General features: G+C 33.4%; 1 protein-coding gene across 1 annotated transcript; it reads right to left on the bottom strand.

Moving 5' to 3' along the window:
* Nucleotides 1-2,407: 2,407 nt before the first annotated feature.
* LOC130622923 (adhesion G-protein coupled receptor G2-like) lies at nucleotides 2,408-19,810 on the bottom strand. The gene is made up of 15 exons (XM_057438379.1): nucleotides 19,703-19,810; nucleotides 12,809-12,910; nucleotides 10,868-11,767; nucleotides 9,864-10,133; nucleotides 9,629-9,741; nucleotides 9,159-9,223; nucleotides 8,441-8,595; nucleotides 7,475-7,710; nucleotides 7,088-7,332; nucleotides 6,082-6,419; nucleotides 5,553-5,705; nucleotides 5,199-5,412; nucleotides 4,746-5,008; nucleotides 4,246-4,312; nucleotides 2,408-3,314 (listed from the first exon to the last, which is right to left on the bottom strand). Exons 2-15 carry the CDS (start codon nucleotides 12,873-12,875, stop codon nucleotides 2,834-2,836), a joined length of 3,567 nt encoding a protein of 1,188 aa, XP_057294362.1. The 5' UTR covers nucleotides 12,876-12,910; nucleotides 19,703-19,810; the 3' UTR covers nucleotides 2,408-2,833.
* Nucleotides 19,811-20,385: the final 575 nt, after the last annotated feature.

Here is a 20,385-nt window from a genome sequence, read left to right as displayed (position 1 = left end):
TGAAGCCGAGCTTAACACCCTTTCCAAGAAAAGACATATCCCGCTTTAAGAACCATATACCTGGCTGGTTTAAATTTTCCCTGATGTTTATATTTGGTTTCACAAATCTATTTATGCCTTAAAAACTAGTTTTCTCATAAATGCCAGGAAATTATAAGGTATCTAAATGCGCACTTGTAGAAGTTCTTCTTTTAATAACCAGGTAGGTATCAACAATTCAACCTTAGTAAAGGCTTTAGGATAATCAGCATATTTTACTTCCAACGTATTCCATTTTTCACCAATTCGAAATCAGCCCTGTTTAATTCTCCCAACAAAGTGTTTCTTTTGTACTTTTTTGGCACAGCGTGTTTCTAATGAAGCTGAGTTCCCTTAGTAGCCACAAGAAAGCTTACCGAATTAGTTAATTGAATTATTTCCGTATCTAAAAACCTCTTTGGACTGCAAGACAAAAGTTGGGGTGATATACGTTTAAACTTTAGCAAAGAATATCAAAAATATTTTAAGTCATTACCGACCTTTTCTATTGGTTTCTCTTTACCGAAATGACATATATACCGAAGTGATCAATAGCGTCTTCGGTATGAAATTTACTGACAGTATTTAAAGTGTTTTTAGCTTTCGACTGATCACCCATTGCACTTGCAGTGACGAGTTAAGAAATCGGTAACACCAACCAAAATCTTCCTTTTCTTAACTTTAAAGCTGTCTAGGATATCAGAAAGATGACGGTTTGATTGGACAAGTTTGCCCTTGAAACCAACCAATAAAACCAACATTGACAAGGGAAAAGGAGAGTGGAGGGGGAAATGGTCCAGTATCAGTATTTTTCACATAATCCTCATATTTTTTAGGTTGTTTCATTATATTTTGTTTACTATTTATGTCCAATCTACGTAACATGATGAAATTATGAAAATCTGTAAAACATCATATAATTCTTTTTAACGAGAATTTAACGACTACTTTTCTGGATCCCAGTTTAAAATATTTTAAAGCAAAGTATATACCGAAGTGATCAAAGTCCTTGTTAAAGGTAATTCAGGAAAGCTTGGTTGGTAAACCTGTTTGATTGGTAAACATTTTTTTATAGGTTTTTTATCAACAAGCTATCTTGCAGCTAGTTGAATAGTTAGCTGATTTTTCTTTTATGTATTCTTTTGAGCTATTGGTGGAATTTTTTTCTCCAGCAGTTTAAAACAACCATATAAGTTATTCTTACGTTTTTCCAACTTATAAGTACTGTTTAAAAAGTCTGCAATAACACAACGCGAGCCACACTCTTAAATAAATAAGTAGAGATCATTTGGCTAGAAGCTGTTCTCACTTAGAAACTGATTCGACGCAGTAACGTTTACTCAAAATGCAAGTTTATGTCAGATACTGTCTTGTTTACAAAGACGATATCAACTCGAGATTTCACCATTATGAAGTTGTCATAGAAAAAATGACAAGTTGCACCGCGTCCCTGCAATCCGCCCAAAATGAGGAAGTGTTCCAGAGTCTGACGCCTGTAAATGGCTACGTTGTAGATGCTTCATAGGATACAAAATTTCGATATTTTTCCTAGTTTAAAAAACCCTAAAAAGCAACTTCGTTCATGTGCTACGCACTTTAAAAGTCTCAAATACGCTTTTCTTTCTAAACTGCAGCTAAAAAAATATACTTGTTTTGTTTTTCTTTTAAAACACTTTTTTTTAGCCTCCAGCGTCTTGTGTGAGACGCAACAGAGGCTAAAAATCAACCTAAAACACTCTCCTCGAATTTAATTGGCGTCATTTTTTAAAAAGGCAACGAAGAATAGAGTTTTAGGTCACTTTTTTATCACAATCAGATAATTTTACTTCGGCTTGAGGTGCTTTAACTTTTTTCGCACTGTTAGTACAAAATTGTTCTTATTGTCAAATTTCATAAATCGCAACAATTAATTTCGTAAATATTTAGCCTTGTAATTGGCTTTATACAGTTTGTTTTTTGATCATTTCCTAGCTCATTGGTCATTTTTTTAAAAAAAATATGTTTATATATGGAGTCAGACAACCCACGAAACGATTTTAAATTTGTGGTAGATAACAAAAAATTTTTTTAATGATTTTACTGACTAAAAACGTCTGTTACGGATTTGTCTCATCTTACTCTGTATATAAACGACATATCTTTTTTATGCTTGAATCCTAAAAAATTGACCTTAAGATAAAAAAATTCTCATATTTGTTTCAGAATTCCCGCTAAATTCCGAAAGAATTAAAACGTCGTGATTGTAATTGAGTTAATTGAAAGCACTGATCTAAAACAAATGACAATTCAAGGAAGGGTTTCGCCGTTTAATTTCACAAATCTTCACCATATTGTCGGTATTCTTGCACAAGAAAGTGAAATATCGTACATATACCAACGACAAACTAGGTAGATGCTACCTATAGGGCACAGTTTTTATTACTAACCAAAGTAAAGCCTAATTCAAAGAAATAACTAAAAAATTCCACGTTTAAATCTAAAAATATACAAACTTCTATAAGGACATAAACCACTATTTAACTACATATTTTGTCACACGCTTCAAATTTACATATTTATGACAATTTCTTTATCCTTAATTTATAAACTCTTAATCCCATAAAACTCCCGGAGAATTATTTTATTATCTTCTGTGACTGAGAAAGAAGTTGAGCATTCATGTAGCTATATCTTCTTGGTGTGTCCATCTCAGTACGCGGTTTTAAGGAGAAACCATTTCAGAAATATTTTCTTGAATTTACTTCGATAGCAATTTGATAATGTTTTACTTCGTTTCTTTGTGTGCTTCTCCACACAATGGGTTTCTGCACATTATTCAAGTCTTGAAGTTGCTAAGTCTGTATTCTTTGGATTCACTCGTACTATTATACGCGTAAGAATCAACTGTACCTGCTCGGGGTTTTTGCCTTTTACGTGTCGATTCTCTTTGCATCTCTCGAATATTTCTTCCGCGTACTAATCCGTACCAAAACTTCCGGATCTTTCTGTTTCGCACGCAATAAAATAAAAAGATATACAAACCTTGTAATCCACTTAAAATGCAGAACAGATATTGAAATATTACTGTATCCGAGACTATAACTAACACGCCGAACGACCATGTGAGACCAAAGAGGACCATGAACGCTACAATGATTCGAAAACGATCTTTCACCGATAATGAATTCGTAGAGTACTTCTGCGAACTTGACTTCACCGACATAGAAATAGCAATCAAGGCGATAAGGTTGAACAATAGAACTGCAGCAATTGGCACCAAAACAGTCACGAAGAAAGCCTTGCCAGTCACAACACAGCTAAAAGAAGAATTTTTTTTATTTGATAACTAAAAAAACACCCCCTTGCTTGATATTGATTTCAACTTAAAATGGACCCACGGGAGAATTAGAGAAAGGGATGTTGCTATAATATATAACAAACGTACTAACAAAAGAATATATCAGTGGTATAAATAAATAGACACAGCTGAACACATTTATGTACGCTACACAAATAACTAATAATTTTATGTTTTTCAAGAGTCGCTTTGATGGACTTGTTTCATGAGTGGAAACTTTTACCAACTTGTGGCTAACACGTTGGATTCAACTATAATTAAAAATGTTGGGGAAATATTTCTATTTAAAGAACGTGGAACAGACAAGAATATGTCACTTAATCGTATTTATTTCAACCATCCCCAAATAATTTTTAGAAAAAGGTTCTATACAAAAAAGAGAGTGTCAGTAGACAAGATAGAAATGCAAGAAAAAGCGACTCGATTTATGAACGGGACGCATGATCCTGATTCTAGTAGGACGGGATGCGACGACATATTAATAAGCAAACTGGTTTAGAAAAGGAAGAAGAAACTACTTCTTACTGTGTGTCAATAAGGCCCCTTATTAAAGTGAGATATGCTTGTTTAATAACAATAGCAGTGGAAAGGTAAGCATAATTCAGCTGCATAAACCTATTTTTTTGTTTTTCCTATTACTTAAAGTAAGAAGGTCCTTTTTAAGTGAAATATGCTTGCTAAATACCGTAGCAGTTTTAACAAATATTTTGTCTTAGCTATGGAAAGATCATCATAGTTGCGCTGGATAAATAACTTACTTCAAGTAAGAAAGTTTATCCCTACCTTCTGCTACGAAATGAAATAAAAATATATTTTAAGTGAAAAAAATTTTATATACAAAAAAGGGTTAAATATTAATATTTTATATACCGCCATAATATTGTGCTTACCTCTCTTCGCGACCATAATCAGAATTCCATACAGATGCACCAATTGCAGTGATAATGATCGGGATACCTGACAAAGCAAAACATGCACGTGTCAACAGTATTTATAAAGCATTAGCATTGAAGAGAACTTCTTACTATATAGTTTTTACAGTTTTAAAGTAAGTCCAGTGCCTAAGAAAAAATTAGAAATGCTAGTCAGTGACCCGTGGAAAATCCCGTTCTTTTTAAACCGCATAGCGTGCGTCTCGTTATTTTCGGTACCATTCTGCGTGACAGACGGAGTTTTGATCTTCTATTGCGCATATTTCATAAAATATATAAACGCTTAACGCCGGTTTGATTGAAAAACGGAAATCCTCTCATTGATATCTTATTTTTAGGTCTTTAAAACAACCATCTGGTTATAACAATTACTTTCACGATTAATGATCATTTTTTTTAATTTTTATTTTTTATTTTTTGTGATGTTATAAAAACGTACTATTCAGTTTAAATCTTACCCCAACCGACGGCTAACGCTTTCTGTATAAACAGGGTCACCTCCACCTTCATAGGGTACACCAGTCCACGTGCTGAATGAAAGCCTTCCACTGCGCTCCAGCTAAACACAGTCAAGAAGAAGTACTGTATGAAGCCTGCAATAACTTTGCAATTAGTTTGTGACGAGTTTCTTTCAAGACCAGCAAAGAACATAACGATCATTAAAATCAATGACGCGCATAGGTTCATCAAAATCTTCGGCGGAGTGGAGGAACGCAGCATTCTAAAAAAAAGAAAATATTGAAAGAAAGAAATATAAAAAAAACGTAATACAAAATTATAATGGTGCGGTACAGAAGATGATGATTTCCGAGTTAATTAGCACAGCTAATTAGTAAGAACGTAAGCAAAATAGAAAAATTTGTAACTCCAAATATACCGCTAAGACAAGAGGTTCTTTTTATCATACTTACGGAAAAATAGCGTATGTTACAAAGGTTATAAGTGCTCCAAGAAGAGATAAGGTAAGCCCAATGTATGTAATTACAGTAAGAACATCCCTATGGACATCTTTAGGCGGATTTGCGTTAAACAGTAAGGCAAAATTGGTGAGATGGTTACATGTGCACGTGTATGTGCTGTCGACGTCATTAGAATGATTCAACTTGCATCCCTTGTCGGTCCACACTGTGAAAAATGGAAGAGGAACAATTTTTACTACAAAAACGACAACAACAATGATGACGACAGTAACAGCGGCGACGATGACAACAATTGCAACGAAAACTATGATGACGACGACAAAAATGATGACGACGAAAAGTTACCTCTTTTTGTGACGTTCCAGTATACACAGGATTTCTCATATCCTGATAATCTACTTTTAGGTGAATTCAACGTTATTACGATCGGTGTTTCTAGATTATTTATCCTTTGTCCACGGATCTCTGCGGATATTATATGTGTATTCACTTTCCATCCTGTTTTCAAACGAGAAAGAAATAGTTATAAATTGAAGTCACAATTGATGTCTCCAATGTGAACATAGCGTCGTATGTTTGGGGCGATTAAAAATAGCTAGAGTTTATTATAGCTAGGGTTTACTCAAGTTAAAAACAACTAAATACCAAAAAAAAGTAAGGTTTACATTTTCTCCACCTTATAACATTAACGCAACGACGAAAATTTTTGCAACAGTGCTCAAGGAAGTCAAACGCAATCTAGTTCCCAGAGCTTTTTTTTCGCTTTTCTGATATACATGCTGGGTACTTACTCTAGCCACATATCCGAAAGCGAAGAAGAAGACAAAAAAATCAAATCGAGCCCTTAAAAGTCAAATTTCCCAACCCCCTTTACCTGAAAACGCTGATTGTGTATTTCTGTCGACTTGGAACACGTTGTCGTTTTCAAAAGTGACGGCAACCACAGTTAAATCTTGAACATTTGCTGGTAGAGCATTTGCGATTGAATGAGGGAGCAAAATGATAGCATCCCGGGTTTTGTTATCCAATGACTCTCCGTTACTATGGAAATCTAGGATATTTGTCGTTCCAACGTGACGCGCGTCTATCGTCAAACTGTTAAAGTTTGTTCGTTTTATCTTTATTCCTCCAAGAGCGAATTTTTTACGATTAACGGTGTGAGGCATATTTTCAGCAAGCTTTTCGCCGGCATCTCCAATAAAATTCATTATTCTACAAACAAAAACCTTACACTTTGACCTAATACTTGAGGTACTATAAAATCTCCCAAAAATTGATAAAATAATTACTTCACAGTTGCTTAGAAAAAAATTTATTATTAACCCTGCTAGGAATTACTCGAATTTCCTCGCAATGGTTTTTGTTTGTTTTTAAATTCTAACATAGCCAGACTGCAAATAATTATTCGGTTTAGTCATTTGCCACACCCTCGTCCCCAGGGTTTTTTGCCTTTTTGATATGAGACGCGCCGTCTTCTCCCATATCAAAAAGGCAAAAAAATCTGGGGACGAGGGTGCATTTGCCATTCTTATAGGATGCTGTAGCTAATCTTTAATTTTTATCTATACAAGCAAGGCGTAGGCTAGAAATTTTTAAAACATTTTTTACAACCGAAACAGAAACCCTATGTTTAATGCCTACCCTTAACTTCTCTATTTCTGTTGTCGTAAAAATACTTCCTTTATGAGTAGTATTTTTATTATTGAAGATATTATTTCGGTTTGTCTGTTCAGTATTCATGATAGTTTAGTATGAGATGTTTCGGGAGATTCTTCTCCCGATGATGGGAGAAGGATCTCCCGAAACGTCGCCTACTAAACTATCATGTTCAAGAAATGATAAACTTTCCACAGTAGTAGTTTTATTATGCATAAGTTTACCTGGAAGCTGATTGATTTTTTTCCTCACTCTGTGCCAACACATATTTGTCAATACCTAAAAAATTATCCACAGTGCTCATAACATTTTCTTCCACTTCTGCATCTCTTTTTAAGTAATCCAAAAATCTAATAATTGACGTCACAAGCAGGTGAGCATCGTATGGCGTGTAGTTGACGGATCCTGTTGACGACGTTTCTTTTAGCTCGCTGGAGATTCTAACTACGTTATCTGGTGATAGTGAAACCTATAAAAAGATGATGATGCAATCTTTAGTTTTATTTTGAGCATTTTTCACAAATCAAAAGGCATACTTGTGAGTTTGTCCTAAAAGTAAAATATGTGTTTCTCTTTCCCTAGCATTTTCCAAACATTGACGAAATACTTACCCTTGCTAAAGCTTCTAAGGTAGATGTTAAAGGGTTCGTACTGTAAACACATTCACTGTCATCAAGTGGTTGCCAAACTGCATAACCAGATTCTAGCTCTCGCAAGCACTTTTTCGAAATGTTTTTATTATTATTGCCAGGGCAAGGTAAATACGCTGTTTCGCCATTATTTGTCGCTGGCCACACGTAAGCGTGGACACTGTCGCTTCCTTTATCTGTTTCGCCACCACAGGTGTCTAAAAATGCGCAAAAGTTTGTTCATAACAATTGAAGATTGTCATTTTAATCACTTTCAAGTTAATTGGTTGTTGACATAGTTGAAATAACTTAATGATCACAATCTGTAGTCACGTGTCTAGTTACGCGCTCTTTTTAGTTCATGCATTATCGAACATGCATTATTGTTGGCGTAAATATTTGATTGCTTTTTATTATTCTTTGTGACTGTCTAACATTTTTTACTTTGAACCAACGAATAGTTTAATCCAACAAAAAACTAAACTGATAGATAGAATTTTTTGTCGTACTCGTTCCTATAAACTACAAGTGGAGTTTGGTTTGAATTTTTTGTTTCGTATGCACGATAATATTTTTGATTCGTTTGAAATTCGTAGGACTTAACATTCTTGTTTGTACAAATTTTAGTAAACTAGTCGTTAGCCGTGGAAAAATCCACGGGCTCGCCCTTCTCAGCTAAGCTACCATTTTGCGTGACAGACAGATGGACGGACAGACGTATACGGGCATTATTAAAAAGATGCAAGGTATGACTCACATTGTTTTAACAAGAAGAATATGGGTGGTAGTAGAGAATATCCCGTTGCACTGTACACGCCTTAATTTGAATTAAAATAACAAATAAAAACAGAAAATTTTGCGCCATTGTGCAAACAACAAACTTTAGGTAATAATTTGTTTCCACAGTACAACTGCAGAGTAACCAAATGAACAATGTAAAAAATTTACCTCTTGTTAACAACTTTACGCTGTCGGCTGCGAATGAAAGATGAGATACTTTTAATATTTTTATAGTACGCAAAACCCATTCCAAGTTAGACAGCGACGGAAAAGTTTTGTATGCGCTAAGAACGCCTTTGATTCCAAGAAAGTTCGATTCATTGCTAAACATACAAAAAACACAAATCACGTTGCTTTATTCTTTAGAAATAAGAATGCAATGGTAGCTGGAGAAGACAGATAAATATTTTCTAATTTTATTTTATTTAATCCTTCGCAGATTTTTTTGTCTAGGGTTCTAATCTGTTAGTAGTTCTCATTCGTAGGACTACTAACATTCTTGTTAGTACAAATTTCAGTATGTGACGTATAACCCGGATTGTTTTAACTAGAAGAATATAGGTTGTAGTAGTGATTATTCATTGCACTATACACGCTTTTATTTGAATTAATTTTCCTTATACAGCCATTTTTCTTCACAAGTTTTATATAAGTTCAATTCACCATATTTTCTAGAGAAATGGGGACGGGTTGTTGTTTATCGAGTTTAGAAGGATTAAAATTGATGAAAAAAATGAATAAAATACTATAATGGATACTAAGAGAACAGCGTGAACCCAAAAAAGCATTAAATTATTAAAACACATAGTTAAAAGACTTTTATAGGAGATACTTCTGCCAAGATGTCAGAAGTATATTTATTTTGTTGCCAGCACTTTCGATATACCTGAAAGATTGGATATTAAAAGTGGCTCCGTTTGGTACGACACCGTTGTCCAGTAGTGATGCAATCTAAAGAAATTAGAAATTATGTTTAAGCTTTTCTAAAGACCGTTTACTCCACTTATCAATTTCTGTTTATACAGAATTACAAATTTTTATCACTTATATGAGTTGTGTAGATTTTTCGGAATCTAAAGAACCAGCTTCTTTCGAATGATAACAAAACAGATCAGAAGTCTACTACCAAGTGAAGCATACTGTTCACAGACCACTAAATGACGTAATTGGAAAAGGTGAAGGTATCATGTTTTTATACTAGCTTCTTAAGACAGGGATCATGTTTTCCTTAAATAAATAGTACAATTTCAACTAAAGTGTTTGTCCAACCAGACTTTGCACAACCGCGCGTACATCGCCTGCTAAGTACGGCCTTAACATCTTGTGTAATAAACATACCGTCAATGAATTACTTACTTCTTTTTCAAGGTAGTTAGCCTTGTTGCTATATACACTTGATTTTATATCTTTGTATGCAGCATCGTATATCTCATTTTTTAGATTCGCATGCAGCTCTCCAGTGAACACATCTGTAAATAAAAATTCTCATATCAAAAACGTTTTTTTCTTTTTGTTGCATGAAAACCCGTTGTTAACACTAGAAAACGCTAGAAGAGAAAGTTTCCCGCCAAAAGCAAAAAAAACGACGTACTCTCCAGATTAACAGTAAAAAAATTCGATGTTTGCGTGCGTTTGTTTAATACCGTAATCACGCTACAACGATAAGATCCAATATCTTCAAAACTCAAACTGGGGATGTTGTAATTTACATTGTCGGTACCAACTATCTGCTGCACGTGATTACGTACTTTATACCACGTGACTTTAAATGGAAGCAAGGTGTCGAATTTGCACTTCATGTCTAATGTTTCACGGAATTTATACGGCTCTCCAGAGTGTTCAATCACCGGTGTAAATGCGGCTAAAATAAACGGAAAAGCAAGCTTAAACCGTCACACCATAACTCCAAATCCCCATTTATTTTCGCCGACAATCTTTCGGCTTTAAACCCTGTTTTTAGCATCTTCTACTGTAAAGTTTGCGAGAACTGTCAAATGTCAAATTAATTCTAATTTTTATGGGCCTTCATTGTGACATCTCAAAGTTGAGTGATCACGAGTTATGGCTATTAGACATGTCCGTATTTCGAACTCGCTGATACGCCAATTGTCGTACTTAAGAGCTTGAGAGTTGATTTGAGCTATCCTTTAGTTTTTAGCGACTTGAATATTCTACGTTTCTTAATTCTCCAGTAAAGGCGGCTAATTTTTACTTTTGAAATTTAGGAATCAATAATCGCAATAATGGTGGTAAAGTAGATATCATTACGCAGTTGAAATTCTCTATACTTTTTTTTCAACAAAAATAAGTCGGTTCGATCTTGTTGTCTGTATTCGTTTGTAAAAACAAAAAACAGGTAGATATTTTTTATATTATTATTCCTTATTTAACCCTACTCCATCCTTCCAAAAAGTAGAACTTCTATCAATAACTGATCACTGTGTTGAATTTTCTATTCAAGAGCGAGGAGCTTAATTTGAAGCTTAACCCTAAGAGTAAGCTGTAAGGCTGTTTTTCCGCGAAAACTTGAACCCCCAATGCGCTGGAAAATTACCGTCAAAATAATCAGCGTGGCTAATAAATTTAAATACTTACAATAACAGGAATTATAAAGGTTCTCCAATCTGTTTTCATCAGAGACACATGACTTTTCTCGTGTTGGAATATTACTGACAATCCATCTCCAGTAATTAAAATTTTCCATACATCTGCGGTTACCACAAAACTCTTTCATTCGAAAATATTTGATAATAATAAACCTATCTGTTAATTTTATGTACCTATTTGCTTCTTTGTCAAAAAGTTTTACGAGAAACGAAGTTGACTTTTTTTTGACCGCTGTTTCCAGAATAAAAGCCTCCGCTGCACTTTTCACATGAACAGATTGATTCACTATAAGTTTGTTCGAATTGTCGAATATTTCCAGATTACCTTGAAAGTCTATGAATTTATTCAGCGTGACACTGTCTATTCTTATAGACATATTTTGATCAGTTGCCGGCAAAAGAAACTCCCCGTTATTTGACATTTGTAATGACTTTAGAGTCGGTTTACATTGGTTTAGTTCTTTATACACGTTTTTTTGTGCGACACATTTCTTCTGTATAGTAATTTTAACAATATAATTTTTCGTTACACCTTTGGTGCTTACTACCTCAAACGAAAGATCTATCTTCTCCTCACGATCCACCATTGGTTTATACTTAGCTGTAGTCTTGATTTCCCAAGTTTTTTGATCAACGCAAAAATAATGCAACGAAACACTTCCAGCAGAAATGGAGTTGGTATTACAATGCAGGAAGATGGAGCTGTCTCCTACAGCAACTTCCAAAGAAGGTAACTTTCCATCTTTGAACACAAACTTTGTTAATCTATGCGAGGTAATCGAATCAATAGCAAACATATTGCGTACGACGTCATTCAGAGAAAGCACGGTATAGTTTGGGGACAAAATTGGAACTATATATTTGTTGTAGTAAGGTACCGTTGCTAAACCTAAAATAAAAACACATTACATGCGAGGTTCTTTTTAGCAATGATAAAAATCAGAGCAAGCTGAAATATTCTTTTATTATATCAATTTTGGCTTGAAATTATTCTTAACACGTTCTTATCCATTGTGTAAGAGATGTAGACACAGAAGAAGAATGCGACAGAATGCGTTTGGAAAAACAAGACCAGCTCGGATAATAATAGTTCTTTCTTTTCTCCTTTTTATGGAAAATCAGACGGATGATTATTTAAGATATTCTAAATATTTAAGTCAATCCCAGTCTTCGGTGTATCTGAATTTCACGATTCTATATCGAGAATGACGTACTACTTACTTCTTAAATTACATAAACTTTAAGATTGGAGAGAATGAATTTTTTTTGTTGAAAATATCTGCGAAATATAAGGTCTTTCAAAATACATGACATTTAACACCTTGGTCGGCCCTAGGTGACAAAATTTTTAAAAAAATTGAAAACAGACCAATTTATTTGTTTACAACAATTTCTATCTTGAGTGACAAAAGTTTTAATTAGCCGCTAAATAATTAAGGACATCAAAAAGTTAGGCCAACAAAGTTTTAGTCAAGTTCCCTCAACACCTCCAACGAGAACTAACCTGTTTCTTGTTAGTCATTTTTTTTCTTTTTCATTTAAACGATGAATATAGCCAAGGGGGGTTTTCAACAGTCCACAAAAATCCACAAAAAATTACGACAAAATATTAATAAGCGTTAGTAGAATCCAAAGGAGATTTAACGACACATTTCGACAAGAATCACAAAGCGCGAAAAACATCCAAGTATTTGTTAAAGACAGAAATATACAACCATAAAAAACATAACAAAATATAAAGCAAACTAGAAAGGGTGTTTATTATAGAGGGTTATTAGGTTATTAGGCGGTTAACGGAGGGAGGCGTTTATAAAATATTTTAGATATTAGCGAGACGTTTATTAGACGTTGAAAATATGGAGGCGCTTATTAGATGAGCTACAATATTTTTAAAAGTATAAAATTTGTCAGCCTTATTAAATAATCTTACCATTCCTACTCATCAACAACAAGCTAAGTACACCAAAAAGTGTTGCAGGAATATTTGATTTCACCATGTTGTATTTCTTCTACAATTCTAATTTGTTTATTTCTAAATTATAGAAAACATGTAAACAAAACAGTGACATGGGACAAGTCAGTGCTGCGCATAGAAAATCATACTAGCTCCTTCCTTATTTTCATTTTACTGTTTTGATGAATTTCATAGCGGTGAAAATTATTGGCCGTTCCGTAATAACGGCTCTAGGGTCAAGACACCCTGTGGATAGGGACATTAACTTTTAAAACGTCTGGTTTTGTCCTACCGGTTGTCCCTAGTTTACTTCGTTAATGTTTTACAAATTTCTTGCTTATTCCTAGAAATTTTCCGATCCTTGGGCAACATCGGAAAAAAACTTGGAGTAAATATCCAACTTTTTATACACGTCAAGTTCCTTCCACATAATATTATTCCAACTATCAATTTCACAATCTTTTATAACAATACAAAACTTGTGATATTGTCAAATCTCCACAAGACATTTTATTCACCGTTTCAAATATTGAATGATACATTTTTTCATACTTGTAAAAAACTTTCAACAAGTCTCCCCTGGACATTTTATTAAATGCGTAATATTACACAACAATTTCTTACGAATAAAATTATGTTAAAGAAATAAAGAATTGATTAACGTGAAGCCAAAAACCTACTGATTATAAAGGTATGCATCAGCTTTTAAAAGTGTCTGAAAGTAATTAGCTTCATCGAAGTTAATTGCTAACGTTTTCTCGTTATTGCTTACATCCGGTCAAACGCCTACATCATGTTACTAATAAGGTATTAAAAATGAAGTAATTCAAATCCAGATTAAAATTTAATATCCATATATTTTATCTACTTTAACCACTCTTATTATGACGGCAGTTACATACGGCGCGTCTTTCTTTTAGCGGAGCCGTGTTATTGACGTCGCTTCTGAAAAAGCTGATGTTAAATAAAAGGATATCTGGGACATATTTTGGAAGCATTTTTACTTTTGGCAGTAGAATGAGAATAATGAAACGTAATCAAATGTGGTAGCAGTGAACAGAATAAGAATGAAATTAAAAATGTTGTTATTACGTTTGTTGTCACTTACTGATATCGACTTCTTTCCCGCCAAAACAGCAAAAGAAAAAAACAAAGCTGTATCTCGAAGGTCATATGTCACAGGTCACCTAGGTCTAGATCATAGGTTGTAAGTTACAGGTCATATAGCTTTTTCATAGGAACAATCTTTCGATCTGTGCACAAACACAATTTTTGCCCAGATTTTTTCATCCCAACAAAAAGAAGTAACAAAACCGTTTGTTACTTTTATTAAATTTGAGCAACCTACATTGAACAATCAGTTTGCTTTCAATGTTTCGACCCGTGAAAAAATGCGTGGCGAACTTTTGCATTGTATCGCATTTCCTATTTCGTGCGCCCGTAGCACACCTTCCCTTTTTCTGAAGCACAGACAGAATACAAGCAGGTTCTAATTTCATCAACTAAACACTGTTTCTCCTCGTTTTCTGACTGTAAAATTGACGATGTTAAGGAATAAAATAGGCTTTTTAGAGAGCTTTCACGAAGTCTTTATGCTCTGAAATGGAGTGATGAGCTTTCACACGGGTGGTGGACCTATACAGGTTATTCCTAATTTTTGGTAAATTTTAGGTTTGTTACGTTACAAAGCTGTACCAATTCCTCCAAGATCTTTGTAATAACGTAACGGGGCTATTAGACGTATTGGCTAATACTCGCTTTTTTTAAAGAACATGCTTTATCGGTATATCAGGTTATAATTTCAGGTTAAAAACAACAGGTCTATTGTTTACAACAATAATAAAATGAGAAGATGGACCAGCTGGTTAGAATATTGGTATTCTTATAAAAAAAGCGTGTATTACGAACGGTTTTATATTTATTTGTGCGTTTATTGAAAGAGAAACAACATCTCACTCGTGCAAGGGTATACTTTTCTAATCCAGTTTCTGATTAAATCATAAATTTTATCTTTAATCCAAAGCTTACTCATCGTGTGTTGTGAATACCACTTATTTGATATTAGGATTAAAAACTTAAAACTATAACGTAACTGCTATTTTTATTTTAAATTGACAAAGTGTAACTTTCATTTTAGCTTGCCAGTTCGCTACCAAACATGTTGACTTTCACGCTGTAATTTCTAAAATGTGGTAAGTTAGTTACCTTTCAAAGAGCAAATGCTAGACAAACACAACTAGCGACTTTCCCATTTTTATCTAAGTACTGAAGGTGACATACAACTATTATAATAACTTATTTCTGGACGACTAGGAACACTATCAGTAAAACACACATGGAATCTTATATATTAATTCCCTTGCGTGAGTAAAACTGTGAGTCCACGACACGGAAATCACGGGTCACTTTCTTATGACGTGGCTGTACGCTAAAATTTAACTAAAAAGATTAGGGATGTACTTCATAGAAATCGCACATAAGGTGTAAATATATAACCCGCTGCTAATAACGATATATATATATATATATATACCCTTATGCCAAAAAACTCTATGTTAGCATATATATATATATAGGTATCGCTACATATGAAACGGTATTAGATATTCACAAAGCATACGGACTGTTAAATGAAGTTCCTAGCATAAAACGGAAAATGTGTTTACGAAAAAGATGGCTGTTCTTTTTGAGTATTCTCTACTCTTTCATTCAAAATAAATCTTTAAAAAAACATTTGAAGAAGAGCATGGTTTTATAAATTAATCATAGCAAGGTTCTGTAAGGTTTTTTCATGTTTTATGTTCAGTTTTGATTATATTATTGTTGCCAGACATGTTTTATAGCTAGCATCATAAAAAGCCAACCACCACCAACAACTAGCTAGCTAGCTAGGAATATATATATATATGTAGCCATGTTCTTTATACCTAGCTAAGTCTCCAGTTTATATTTAAGTGGCTAGCTATTAGCTGCTGTAGCTAGCTAATGCTAGCTTTAAACTAAAGATTCCCAGTATATATATTCCCACAAAACCCATCAAACGTTATTAGCTAACCCTGAAAATTTTAAACATTTTCCTGGTTTTTTTTTGGTTTGCGAAGTTCTTTTCCTCCAAATATTCTGAAAATAAAGTTCAGAAATTACTTATTTTTAAAATGTAAATTTAATTTGTTTCAAATTGTGGTTTTGACATTTTCATGTAAGAATTTGTGGGCAAAAACCTTAATCAGCATGCTAAAAGAACTGACTTTTCTTAATTTAGAATTACTAAACACAACCATTTTCTTACATTTAGTGTAAACTTTTGTGCATATGGCTTATATTTAATACACCAAAAAAGCTACTTTATTGATTTCAATTTTATACTCTTTGTAAGCTATTTTTTTCTTCTTTTTGACATTTTGAATTAACTTATTGTTGTAGAAGGCATATAATATACATGCATATAAAAAAATTGAATTTTGCAAATTTCTGTTTTACCACTCAATTTTTACATTTTATAAGTTATTTGGAACAGAATGGTATGAAATAGACCAAAATACCTGATCTTAGTTGTTTTTAATTTACAGGCTGTGTCTGTGAAACTTTAAGGGGAACATTTGGTGGAAGACAATGGCATGACATATACTGATAGAACTGATTTTTGTTGTGTTAGATGTTATATCTGAACCTTTTTGACATTTTATGTTAATTTTGCGAGGAAGGACCATATATATATACACAGAAGAAGAATTCAATTTTTCACCTTGCAAGCTTTGTTTTTCTATATTTTGTATAAATTCTTACTGGGGAGGACTCCGTGCAATATATCGAAATGACTGATCCTTCTCGATTTAAATTTGATGTGTTCTAAATCGTATATAGTTTTGGAAATTTTGTGTAAGATTTAATGGGTAAGGGCTAGATGCAATATGTCAAAAAAACTTTTTTTGTTGAATCAGAAGCACTTCCTACAACCATTCTTTTTTTTACAGTTTGTGAAGCTTTTGTGAGGAAAGAGTGTATGCAATATTATCGAAATAACTGATTTTTGTTGCAAACTGTTTTTCTTTGGCATTTTGGATTAAAATATTGTTTTAGAGTATATGTACCGAAATAATTAAATTTTGCAAACTTTGATTTTGTTGTTACCTCTCATTTTTTACATTTTGATTAAACTTTTGTGGGAGACCGTCGGTATGTGAAGGACCAAAATAAGAGATTTTAGTATTATTTAGAATTTGTATTTTGTGTTGCAAAATTGGTGCAAAAATTGACATAAAATGAACTTATATACAGATTGATTGCTGTTGTTTAACATGACTCATTATGACTTATATATATATTTTATGAAAATTTGTGACAGAATACTATGTGAGATTTGAAATTTTGTTTACTTTATTGATGGTAAAACAGCATGCAAATTGCTAAAAGGACTTCATTAATTTTAGATTTAAACACCGTTATTTTGTTGGCATTTTGTCTAAAGTTTGGTGAGGAAGGACCGTATGCAATATATCAAATAATGTTTTATTGCATTATAATTTATCCTTGCAAATCCCTTTTTAACACCTTAGATAAAAATTTCTACTTAGGCAAAATTTATTGTTTACTTTTCACATTTTGTGTCAACCTTTGGCAGGGTTTGCAATAAACTAACTGATTTTAACATATACAATGAGAGAGATTTGTGTTTGACATTGATCAGCTTTTTTGTATATATGTGACGTTTTGAGTGATTTAAATTTTATGGGTGAGATGTATGTTGAAATGCTTTTAAAAACTTTTTTCCGAATAATTTTCGCATTTGTCAGATGGTCAGAGCAGTAATTTTAGTAGATTTAGATTTTAAATGTCACATATATACTGCAGTTGTTGAAAACCCTTAATTTTTTTGGTCATTTATATAATAATGCAGATGTAAGATGCGCACTGCTGTATTGTTTGTTTTTTGATGGACATATATCTGCTACATAAATTAAATGGAATACAGTGGATTCTTCCACGGGAAACAGCTAGTCCTATATTATTTGTATCGGGTCAAAAAAAAAAAAAATTTAACAAAATATTTTTAGAAAAACTTTCCTTCTAGTACGTGCTACCATCAATGGATATCTTACAGAAATTAATGAAAAATCAGAATTCACAGCCGCATGGTGTTGTCTCTCTCCTACGCGCCTAATTTAATCTACATTTAATTAACTAATTCCCAGAGTGAGTGGGCAATATGTTGTCAGCATTTTTCGTAACTTAGCAACAATTACGTGATAAGCCAAATTAGGACAAATTTAGGAGGCAAAGAAAGTTTGGTAAAAGGTTTTGATGGTCTTTAAAAAAATCGTTTCCTTGTATTTGTTCTTCTTTTCAACGAATTTTAGAGTTTGAATCCAACACAGGGTGAAGAAACAAATATGGGAAAGCTGTTGTGATTTCTGTTGAAGCTTCGACCACACCTTAAAACGTCACGTTGTCAAGAGAACCGATCTTCATGCTAATTCCATCGGAACAGATTATCGTGTCCGAGAAAACGAAAATGAGAGCATTTACACCGAACCATGTTGCAAATGTATGCTGATATGGATGATATATTATGCCGATGACTAGTTTTCACGTGAGAACGTCTACATTTCAGCTGAGGCTAGCCCAGTTAACTAAGCTTTCTTCGAGGATATCTAATTCAGTTTCTCTTAACCGAAAGCTTAAACGCAAACAACTGTCAGAGCAAATCCCTAAAACTCAAATCCACCTCACAGCAAATCCCGAATTACAATCAACCAATGAGCACAAAGCCGGCGTGGTCACATGTCACCCTCTTAAATAATACAAGAATTAATTATATTTTTTCGAAGAGTGAAGTCATTTTTGTAACACAAAAGTTTTTCCGAATTAACTAATTAAAAAGCGAGGTCAGAATTTTGACCGCAGAAAATCGTTTGAGACCCAACGTAATTTTTTCCACCTTAGCTATTTCGATTATCTGGATGTGCTTTACATTTTATCAGCCTCAAATCTTCTTATTCGTGTCCAAACAAAGAAAATGTATTATATCAGATTTACATTTGATGATGAATATTTTTAGGATTGGAAGAAATAGATGATGTAGAAGTTATCGTAGGTAGACTATATGGAACCGATATGAGTTTTATCGAAACTAGATTTCAAACCGTCATGAAATATCGCTGTGTTTACATGGAGTTATCGGAGTTGTGTAAACTGCACATGCGCCATAATTTTGTACACAATAACTTCTGAAACATGCGCAATAAGTTTCATTTCGGGTAAATTGAGTTTACATGGATATTTGCGGGCGAAATGAAATTTCATTTTGCTCTTTAAAACCGAAATGAAATCAACACTTAAAAAAATTATATTAGACATTTATATTATGCAGCGCGAGCAAAGAGGCCTGGGGTTTAGGTTGATATTTTGGGTAAATAAAATTTCACTATCTCCCAGAGTGGATTGAAAAACAATTGGTCTCACGATTCTCGTAGTTGTATTAAATCCAGCACATGGGAAATTTATCAAGTAATGCTCAGTACAAAACTGTACACGTATTTTTTCTAACAGAAATTAGTTTATAAGAAACTAGAGGCTACAGCTTTCAAGAAGTAAGAAAATGATTTTTTCATGAAATCTCTTTGTATGAACTCTTTGCAGATACGCTTGTTTGAGTGGCTAACGTACAGAGAGAAGTCGATGTTAAGAGCCTTACACTTTCTTCTAAAAAAATACGTGTTACCGTGTAATGTGTTGGCAGCCTAAGAGTGCACGTTTAGCGTTATGGAATCTACTTTTTAAAAACATAAGTTTACATAAACAGAAGTGTACGGAGAACTAAGCACGAAGTATATAATACCAGTAAATACAAGTATGTATTTTAAAAAATACCTTTTACGCCATTATTCTGAAACCATGCCATCGTCGGCTAACGTCTTGTCAAAATCATCGAGATTTTTCTTACAAAAACAAAATCTTATTCAAAATTGTAATCCTTTGAAATCCCAATATAATAACTGAGAAATTCAAATTGGTAAAAGCAAACATTGACGAAGATAAGCTCCTCCTTTTAATGCGATAACTTTGTATGCCATTATTTATTAAAATATCTGCGGAGGAGTACAGACAGCTTAATCCATTCTAAAAATACTAAAAGCATCGTCATCCAAACTTTTTAGTCTTTTCACTATCGTTTTTCACCTTTTGCAAAAACATGTAAATAAAAAATAATATTCTTCAAAGATTCCATATTAAAACAAGTAGGAAAAAGTCGTGCGGGTATAGATGAGATTTCCTTGACGTTTATTCTCGTGCATGTAATTTTCGAGCGCCACCGTGGGACAACATTACAGCTGGCAGTTTCCAAAAGTGGATTTACCTTGAAAAAAATACAAAAAAGGTTTGATCGCGACAAATGGATGCAAAATCGTGTGGTTTTATACTGACAATGTTCTCCTTCAGCAATGATTAACATCTTTGCATATCGTATATGTTTTGTTCTTTAAAGTGATAATCGATACAACAAAATGCAATGAAGCAATTATTTATTGCATTGTTCCGGTTACTTAGCCCTC

The sequence above is a fragment of the Hydractinia symbiolongicarpus genome, chromosome 13, assembly GCF_029227915.1.
Source record: "Hydractinia symbiolongicarpus strain clone_291-10 chromosome 13, HSymV2.1, whole genome shotgun sequence".
Lineage (NCBI taxonomy): Eukaryota > Metazoa > Cnidaria > Hydrozoa > Anthoathecata > Hydractiniidae > Hydractinia > Hydractinia symbiolongicarpus.
This window is presented reverse-complemented; position numbering and strand designations above follow the sequence as displayed.